General features: G+C 37.5%; 1 protein-coding gene across 2 annotated transcripts; it reads right to left on the bottom strand.

Annotated features, from left to right (window-relative positions):
• Positions 4,095 to 7,419, bottom strand: LOC109830527 (lysine histidine transporter 1-like). Of its 2 annotated transcripts, none has more exons than XM_020397801.1 (7): positions 7,214 to 7,419; positions 6,128 to 6,511; positions 5,463 to 5,856; positions 4,869 to 4,974; positions 4,675 to 4,766; positions 4,508 to 4,576; positions 4,095 to 4,417 (listed from the first exon to the last, which is right to left on the bottom strand). In XM_020397801.1, the coding sequence occupies exons 1-7, from the start codon at positions 7,396 to 7,398 to the stop codon at positions 4,319 to 4,321; spliced, it is 1,329 nt and encodes a 442-aa protein (XP_020253390.1). In that variant the 5' UTR covers positions 7,399 to 7,419; the 3' UTR covers positions 4,095 to 4,318. The 2 variants fall into 2 exon arrangements, with proteins under 2 accessions (XP_020253390.1, XP_020253391.1); XM_020397802.1 differs by lacking the exon at positions 7,214 to 7,419 and adding an exon at positions 7,021 to 7,153.

The raw sequence follows: 10,312 nt of genomic DNA, 5'->3' as shown, positions 1-10,312 counted from the left end.
TGAGGTTATATTGACGGATCACTTCGTTGTCCATTCAAAACTATTATTGCGCCTTCGTTATCTACATCCACCATATCAAAAGTCACTTCTAGTGATTCCACTATTGATGAGTCTCAGATCACTTACTCTCAGTGGATCCGTACTGATCAATAGATCATGGCATATATCATGCGCTCTGTAGTCATTCCTATTCGACTCTCTATTGGATGAGCATCTTCATCTCATGAGCAGTGGCTAGCTCTCAGTCGCATGTTTGTTCAGACTGGTGCTGCTCGTGAGTATCAACTTCACCAAGCTCTTCAGGATGCATGTCAGGGTGATCAGTGTATTCAAGATTTATATTCCTTATTATCAGTCTATTAGGAGGAATTATAGATGATGGAGGAACCTGTTCCTGAGACGTCCAGACTTTGCCATAGCATTTCAAAAACAACGTGATCGTCAACAGTTATATCACTTTGTCATGCACCTTCGCTTTGAGTATGAAAGCTTACGTGGACATATTCTTCCTCGCAATCCTCTCCCCAGTCTCCGTGAAGCCATGGCTGAGTTCATATCTAAAGGGACGCGCCTTCAGATGATCTCCCCTCCAGTTATTGCATCTCAGTCATTACCCTCATCACATACTATTCTAGCTACTCCTCAGTTGTTCTCTTCCTATCGGGGTCATTCTAACACTACATCTGATTCCTCTAGGCAACTCTACTGTCGTTATTGTAAGAAGTCGGGTCATCTTATTGATAAATATCGTAAGAGACCACCTTGTCCGACACTTAAGAAGACTCGACCTTCATTTCCTGCTTCGGCTGATGTTAGTTCTGCTCCTAAAAGGTCGCAGACTTCTAGCCCTCTCTCTTCTAAGCAGTTGTCAGAGTTTACTACATTAATAACCAAGAAACTTGGGCTTAGTGGTGTTGCCTCCAGCTCAGATTTCACTGCCTTGTCTGCTAATTCTGGTACTTCTACTCCTTAGATATTCGACTCAGGTGCATCTCATCATATGACCTTTGATAACTCTGCTCTTACAAATTGTTCACATGCTCCCTCTTTATTATGCATTTATACTACTAATGACACTCCCCTTGCCGTCTCTTAGTTAGGTGATATTACTCCAAGTTCTAATAATTTTGGTCGTCTAACATTATCATCTGTTCTTTATATTCCCAAATTATCTATGTAACTTTTATCCATTGGGAAAATTGCAGATTCTGGTTGCACTATCTTATTTAATGCTAAATCTTGTGTTGTTTAGGATCACACTGGCCAGAAAATTAGGACAGGTCGTAGAGTTAATGGACTTTATCAGTTTGAGCCTCTACATCTTTCCACTCCATCCAACATTGGTCATGGACTCTCTGTTTATGATTTGTGGCACCGTCGCTTGGGTCACATCTCTAGTTCTCACTTAAAACTTTTATCTGAATCTGTTGTATTAAGAAATTTAAAATTCTCTACTTTATCAAACTATACTGGGTGTCAATTACCTAAACAAATTTCCCTACCATTTTCATCCAGTAACAAAATTACTTTAGCCCCTTTTGATTTGATTCATTCTGATATCTGGGGACCTGGCCCATTATCAGCATTGTTCGGTTATCGATATTATGTCAGTTTTATTGATGACTATTCTCGCTACACCTGGGTATATCTTATGCGTGCTCGTTCTGATATTTTAAATATTTATAAAGACTTTACAAATATGATTCACACCTAGTTTCATAAACGTATAAAGATATTTCAATGTAAATCAATCATTATTGCAACCGAGAACCACGAAGAGAGGGGGAAGCTTGACCAAGAATTGCTGTTGTTGAATCAGTAGCAGAGTGAGATTTAGAAGGCATGTCTCTCTAGTCGGGGTTTGAACTCTCTTCGAGTAAGGATTTGCTGCTTTCTTACTTATTCCAAAATCTCGCTTTGATGGTGCCTGTGAATATATTTATTCGGCAATGCAATCTATTTTAAAATCACATGGCACTCTCTCTCAGCAGTCTTGTTCACACACTCATGAACAAAATGGTGTTGCTGAGAGAAAACATCGTCACATTCTTGACACCACGAAAGCTCTTCTGATATCAGCATCTATACCTTGATATCTCTGGGCAGAAGCACTTCTGACTGCTGTTTATCTTATCAATATTACTCTAACTTCTGTATTAGCTGACACTTCTCCATATTTTCAACTTTTTAAGTCTCAGTTTCGCTACTCTCTTCTTCGTACTTTTGGATGTGTCTGTTTTGTCCTACTTCCAACTCATGAACGAGATAAACTATCTCTATGCTCTGCACAATGTATCTTTCTTAGATATAGCACTGTTCACAAGGGGTACCATTGTTATGAACCTACCACTCGAAGGCTTCGCATTGCCCATCATGTGACATTCTTTGAGAATATTTCCTATTATACTACTTCAAATTCATATCTTATTTTTCTTCAACCCCCTTCATTACCTTCCATACCTGTATCAATGGCACCTATACATTCGTTCGCTCAACCGACTTCCTCCTTCACTCCAATGGCATCAAACGATAGTGCTATTGATTCATCCACACCTCCTGGACATCCGCCTACTACAACCCCTTTATTGCAAGATACTCCTACTGATGTCTCATTTACATTTGTGTCAGCTTCTCCCGATGTGACTCCTCCTCCTCGCCGCAATCCTCCACGAGATCGTCACCCCCTGCTCGGTATGCTCAATGTGTCACTAGCACATATTCTCCCAAGTTTGTCTCTTTTCTTTCTTCTATTCACTCTATACATGAACCTAATATATATATATATATATATATATTTATTTATTTATTTACAAGTTTATATATATGTTTTTGGTTCACAAGGCAGTTAAGTATCCAGAATGGCAACAAGCCATGATAGAAGAGTTGGAGGTTTTTCGTCGGACTAATACTTGAGACCTTATTCCTCTACCTTCTGGTGTTAAATCGGTAAGCTGCAAATGGATTTATAAGGTCAAGACTTGATCTGACGGTTCTATTGAGCAATATAAAGCTCGTCTTGTAGCTAGGGGATTCTCACAAGAGTATAGTATTGACTATGAAGAGACTTTTGCTCATGTTGCAAAAATAACATCCATTCGCACTCCCATTGCTGTTGCAACTGTAAAACATTGGCCTTTGTATCAAATGGATGTTAAAAATGCTTTTCTTAACGACGATCTATCTGAGACAGTGTACATGCAATCACCTCTTGGTTTTTCTGCTCCTTCAGGACATGTCTGTTGCCTTCGTTGTGCCATATATGGTCTCAAACAGGCTCATCGGGCTTGGTTTGAGCGTTTTCGGCAATCCCTTCTTTCTATTGGTTTCATTGAAAGCCTAGCTGACTACGCTCTATTTTATCGGTCATCGTCCTCCAGACAGTAATTCTATTACTTATGTTGATGACATGATAATCACTGGGAGTGATTCCTCTGCCAGTACTTCCTTAAAGCAACATCTTCAGAGATAATTTGAGATGAAGGATCTTGGATGTCTTCGTTATTTTTTGGGTATTGAGGTTGCTTCCTCCTCTCGTGGCTATCTTCTCTCTCAGCAGAAGTACATTACAGACATTCTTGAGCGTGCTACTCTCAGTGATCCTTCAATTTCTACCACCCCTCTCTCCACACTGATAGAAATGAACTTGAAGCTTCGACATGATGATGGCGATCCCTTATCTCAAGCTACTCGATATCGGGAACTTGTCGGTAGTCCAACTTTCATTCACTATGCATCTCTCATTTGGGTTCTTCGATATCTCCATGGCACTATAACCCAATCATCATAACACTGACAATGATGCTTCTTAAGCTTACCACTAGTAAGAGGCATGCCAAGGTATTTAGCAGGAAAAATCCCTTCAACAGAACCAAATTCATGAAGAATGCTCTGCTTCGAAGTGTCAATTACAGCCCCAAAATAAATGGGTTACTAGATATGGAGAACATGGTTAATTTGAATTTAGCATGAGTTAACTTCATAGTCTTGCTTTCTTCAGGATTTAGCAGAAGGTAGCTATAAATTATTTAAAAAAATGCTTATAGAGATTTTAAATTGAGCTCAAAACCATCATAAACAAACAAAAGAATAAGAAATACCAGAGAAACGCTTGATTTTCATTGCATAACAGCATCTCTAGTAGTTGAATGAAAAATAAATTTTGGAGAAAAATCAACCAGAAGTCTTTGTAATAGTACTTCTTTACATATTGTTCTCCTAAGAAAAAAAACTTAAACAATAAAACACTTACTGAATGCATTATGAAAAAACAGCATTCAGTATTTTCAGCATCTGATATTCTTCATTTGTGCACTTAAGCTCAAGAGAAGAATTCGTAAGTACTCGCACTTTTTATGATCGATCTCAAACCTCCGATTGGTGCCAAAACCGTTAACAAAGCCCCAAGAATGATGCAAGACTGAAGACCATGAAAACAAAACTGATTAGTTCAAATTGATGATATACCAAAAGAAATCCAAAATTTATGTAATATAGATTTGAGTCTCACCCAATTTATGAGCCAAGATAAGCTGAACCGTCTAGGTTTTTTTATAGCAAGCCAAATAATGCATGGTAGCTGTAGAAAACAAAAACTTATGGAGTTAGCAAATTTTTTTTTTTTTTTTGAAATTGATTTGTTTTCTAAAAAAAGGGGGAAATTTTTAGCTCAATTACAAAGTATGTAGTTGGGGCAAATGCAAATCCTCCGAAGAATCCAAGTAGACCACCAAAGAAAGGGATACATATAGCAATGGACATCGTAAGTGCTGCATTATTTACAAAATCATAAGATAAATATCATACATTAAAAAAATGTACAATAATTATTTTTGCAATTTTGAAGTACTTATGCAGGAAAGAGGCCTTACCAACATAAGCAGTCCTTGCAATCAAACGAAGAGTAAGACCCGGTGGCAAACGAAACTTCTTAACTAGGACTGTTTCAATCATATCAAACACTGGCATAGCAAATATCTTCACCAAAAAAATAAAAAATAAAAAAATTTATTAAAAAATAGATAATTAGCATAACAAGAAATTTATATTTTTATGCAGGTGCATCAAATATATATACTAGTTTAAATAATGTTTTCTCCCAATATTTCTCTTTTCTAAATGTACTCTCCTTTCCTGGTTCAAGTCATTGGAGTTAAACCTGTTGGATGTAAGTAAACATATAGCCACAATAAATTTGGATGGCCGGTATATATGTCATTTAGGTTAGATCAACTTAATGATATGGGATGTAAATTAAAACGAGAATAATGTGTGTTGTATGACGTGGCATATGGGAAGATTCTATGTTAGAATCTCAGCCAAGTGAATATTAAAAGGGGTGATCTTCTTATTACTTAACTCAACCACATTCTATGTTAAATCCTCTCCTATGTCATGTAATAAACGTTTTTCTCGTATAAAGATATGATAGAATTTAAGAGAAAAGAATTCATCATCACATTTACCTGATAACTCCCAATAACATGAACAACAACCATCAAATTCGCCGTCGCAACAATCCACCTTGGCTTCTCCAAGGTTACAAGTATGTTATCCTCAACCGAGTTTCCAAATATCCAATAGCCCGCCAAGGCAACAGGAAAATAACAGATTGCGACGACAATATAAGCAACTACAACTCCCTTCCACATTGGCTTTTTTGATGGGTTTTCGCGTGTTGATGGAATCGTCGCTTGGATTTCAAGAACGACACTATGGCCAGCATAGGCGAAGGCCACGTCGCCTAAAGCGTTGAAGAAGTTGAAAATTGTTCCTGATGTTGCTGTGTCTTTGTAACTGTAGGATACGCCCGTTTGCTTTCCTTTGGCTGAAGAAGCTACCCAAGCAATGGTTGAGTAACTGAAAACGGTTCGATTTTCATTAGTTTTGTTAATAAGTTAAATGTGGTCTAATCTTAAGATATCATGTCAAAGAGTTACATTGTATATATTAAGACATCCGTAGACACTAAATGAAGTTTTTGTTAAGATTTCAAATAAAATAACTTTTTTTTAAATTCAATGTGTTCAATTCAGGTGGCATTCTTGTGAAATTAACCCTAATAATCCTTTTGTTTAATGTTCAAGTAACAAAACAAACAAAATAATGATTTACGACCGTCCGAAAATACCTGAGAGACATAACAGCAGCGGCCAAGGAGACGCCAGAGATGGAGTTGAAGTTAGGAAGCTGCGAGAGCACGAAATGGCAGGAGCCGAAGATCATAATGAAATACGTCAGCTTGATGTTCTTGCAGTCGGGGCAAACCAAGTCGTGAAACTTCTTCAGAGATTTCCCTCCGGTGACCATGTAAACAATGTTGCTCCCTACTTCCACTATGAGCTGCTGGGGGACGACAATCCACAGGCCTAGCTTCTCGCCAAACGCGTGCTGCCCTAGCTCGTGGTAGCGGTCGAAGCGTTTGCCAGGGACCATCTCGTGCATCTCCACCATTTGCCAGAGCGTGTAGAGGGTGATTATCCATGAGAGGATGAGCACCGTGACGCCCGGACCCCTGTGAAGAAGAAGAAGAAGCAAAGATGCTCACTTATAAAGAACTCAATTAAAGGGTGGGGAAAATAATCATGTACATCTAAGAATCTTTGGAGAGTCAAAGATTGCATAGATAGCGACCGGATTGATTGATAAGCAGTATTATTATATACTGATATAGCTGACAGTGATGTTCGCATCGAAATTCACTCTAGACCAAATATCTTATTCCTTTGTCGATCTCCCTATATGGTTTTGTTTATGTAATCTTATGATATTTTATGCGTAGCTTCAAATGGTATTCATCATATCTACTTCTGTACTGCCATTTTGGAAAGACAAAGTACTGACTATTCTCCTCTCCTCCATGGACTGAGGGTTGATATGTTATTTATAGGTTCCCTTTCGGAGATAAAAGGAGAACAGGGATCCTATATATTAAAACTGGTCCTATACTTGAACCTATGGCAGTTACCGCGTGTAAAAAAAAGGAAAAAAAAAAACTAGTAGATGATTGAGAATTCTAATTACAGGTTTATTGTCATCTTCATCCTAACCGAAGTAACTAAGCCAGCAGTCAGAAACCGGACGAGACACCAACTCCGTCACCGGCACCAGCCACCTCCCTCCCCAACATTGTCGGCGCCATCGAAACAAAGATTTGAATTGGTAGTCATGATCAGTAAACAAACAACACGAAATCATTAAAAAAAAAAAAAGTTACCATCCAAGTTGAGCCATAGCATAAGGCAAGCTAAGAACACCGGCGCCAACCATAGCCGTGACATTATGAAAGGCTGAATACCACCACTTTGCATTTCTTGAAGATGTAATCGGTAGCCAATCCTCAAGCTTTTTCTCCCTCTCAATCTCCAAACTTTTATTATTTTCACCCTCAATTGATCCCATTATCGCCTCTTTTCACCAATAAATCAAGAAAATAAACAGATCACTAAGGAAAAACACACGTGAAACAAAAAAAAAAAAGAGAGAGAAATTTTTCTCCTGTGCGGGACTGAATAATAATTAATAAGCAAAGAGAGAATAAATGATAAGATAACAATATATAGTTACCGATAAGTGTTGAGAGTTATTAGAACTGACGACTATATATAATCTGTTGGAGATATTTTAGGGAGTAGGTTGATTTTAGGAGCAAAAGTAGCAACTAATTAACTAACTTATCCGTATTTAAATTGCATTACGAAAGGATTTTAGTCAACATTTTATATTTTGAGAAACTCTAGCGAAGCGCCGATTCTCACTCGCCCGCTTGTGAGGCCACGTGGCCCATGCTTTAACTCGCGCGTGGATACCAGTCCTATGTCCAGGCTTTTATAATTATACGGTTCCAACCCCGTGAACTTGAGGATGTTGCTCTAAACCCCCTTGAACTATTTCTATTTTGCTAGGCTCCCCCTCAAACGTTAGGGGTTATCGCATCCACTAAGTTGCGCATGTAAAATTTCTCAGTTAATCTGTAAATCAGCACATTAGCTCTGACGTATCATGTAACAAGCACATGAGAAAAAAAGAGAAGATGAAAATAATACCTCGGTCATTAAAAAAAAATCTCACTTCGATCTGTCCTTTTTAGTACAATAGTACTTTTGGCATTAATTGAGAAAGAATTTTTATCCTTTTCGTCATGTGCTTATCACGACTATATTAGAGTTGATGCTGTGAATTGCGGAACCTAATTATGAGAAGTATTTAGGTGAGTTTATTGTTACTTGTTAGGTGCGTTGGGTTTTTTTCTTTTTTTTTTCTTGGTCTAGAGGCTTATGTGCAATAACGCCTAAAGTTCAGGTGTGTTTAACAAAATTAAAAGTTTTGCGGGTTTATGGCAATAAGCCTAAAATAGGGGTGTTTACCAAAAATTTCGGGGAGTTTGGTGCAGTACCCCTAAAGTTCAGGAGGTTTTCTGAAATTAGCCCTTAAATTAAGGAAAATATATAAAATCCCATGGTACTATTACCTTTTATAAACGGTACCTACGCAAAAATTGAAGACCTTATCTGAAAATGTCTTTTTAGATGACAATTTTTACAAAATTGAAGACCTTATCTAAAAACTGAAAACCTTATCTACAATTTTTAGATGACAATTTTTGCAAAAATTGAAGACCTTATCTAAAACTTTAAAATGCTTATATTGAGACATCAATATCTAAAATAGATTTGATAGAAAGGACTTGGATAAGAATTCATATACGAAAGAGAAACTTGAGAAAGTAATTATAGATGAGACTTTTCGGGGATATCATCCTAGTCTATGGGTTATATATGGGACATCAATGTTAGTGATGTGGGGATTATGGAAGAATTGAAGAAAATGTAGATGGAATTAAAGAAAATTTCATGATTCTGAAGGAATTTGGTGGATTTTAAAACTTTCTTAAACTTCTAATAATCACTAAAATGTATAAATTGGAAAATGTAGTTTTAAAAGTTCATTTCTTCAGATTGTATATAATGAAAATGCTGTGCTTTCTTCAATTTTTGGATTGGAATTTCCCCTATTTTGTTCTTCTGAAAATGACAGTATAGTCTAGAGTATAAATATCTGATTGTTAAGAGCATTTTTCTTTTTAATTTCTATATGAGAGTGGAAATACCTTTAATACTGCTGCTAACTGAGAACTGATCCAGAAATGAACTTGAAATGAACTTGTTTGTGAACCTGTTTAACATTCTAATGAGAGTAATCTTGCTCCAATTTTTTTTGATGCGTATGTATGTAGAATGACATTGTAGCCATTCAATATTTTGTTTATCTCCAAATGTGGAAATTTGCAGTGAACCTTTATAAATATATCAGAAATAGTAACCTGGTTTTTGTGTGCATAAGTCACTTAAAAGAGTACAATAGAATATGCAGGTTTCTACTACAACCACACTAAATGTTTAGTATTCTCTACCATTTGGGTTATATGGGTCGGGTCGGGTAACCCGTTTAATAAACGGGTCGGATCGCATTGACTCATTTATTAAATGGGTCGGGTCGGGTCACACTTATACAGGTCGGGTCAAATTTTATATGGGTCGGGTCGGGTCGGGTCGACCCGTTTGCCACCCCTAGGTTCATATACATTGATGCCGTTTTCACCATCCACAATGGAGTACATGGAACTAAGTAGAGAAAAAAGTGGGTGGGCCTTTTTTTATGGAACCAAAAAAAAAAATAAAAACCCTTCGCTCTACGCAAATTTTTGCTATGCTTCTCTTAAAATACTCTTTAAATCAGTCAGCATCTAAAATTGCTATGAAAACGCTTATCTGCTACAAATTCTATAAAACCACTTATTTCGTGAATAGAATCTCCAAAAAAAAAGTAGAGAGACGCATGACGAGTTATTTAAAAAAAATGCTCTGCCAAGAAAAGAGCCCTATTTGTTGTGCCTCGAGAAACCAAACCAATCGCCGATAAAAGATAAACCAACACACCAAAACAATAGCACAAACAATCAAACACCAGTTTTACGTGGTTCGGCGAGATGCCTACGTCCACGGGGCAAGGAGGGTGGAGTTTTCACTATTAGAAATCAAGAGGAACAAACTAGGGTTACAATCTCTCACCAAAAACCCTCAACAACTCACTCTTAATCTCTTCAATTGCTTCTAGAATAGAAGCCCAAAGAAAACCATCTCAATCTGCTCAAAAACTCCTGCCTTGCATACCCTAAAAAATACCCAAAGGGTATTTATACAAATCCAAAACGAAACGGGTCTGAAAACTGAACCCTGACATAACCGCTTCGGCGGTCGACCGCGCAGGTCTCGCGGTCGACCGAACCCCAAACCCGAGAGAGAAATAGCTTACA

The sequence above is a fragment of the Asparagus officinalis genome, chromosome 2 (assembly GCF_001876935.1).
Source record: "Asparagus officinalis chromosome 2, Aspof.V1, whole genome shotgun sequence".
In the NCBI taxonomy this organism is placed as follows: Eukaryota; Viridiplantae; Streptophyta; class Magnoliopsida; order Asparagales; family Asparagaceae; genus Asparagus; species Asparagus officinalis.
The sequence above is the reverse complement of the archived record's forward strand: the minus strand, read 5'-3'. Positions and strand labels throughout refer to the sequence as shown.

Excerpts from the sequence above, each read along its gene's own strand:
- LOC109830527 (XM_020397801.1), bottom strand. The coding sequence starts at position 7,398 with ATGGGATCAATTGAGGGTGAAAATAATAAAAGTTTGGAGATTGAGAGG. Across the intron at positions 4,767-4,868 it reads TGCAAGGACTGCTTATGTTG|CACTTACGATGTCCATTGCT; the intron begins GTAAGGCCTCTT and ends TAAATAATGCAG. Across the intron at positions 4,577-4,674 it reads TTGCCCCAACTACATACTTT|CTACCATGCATTATTTGGCT; the intron begins GTAATTGAGCTA and ends TGTTTTCTACAG.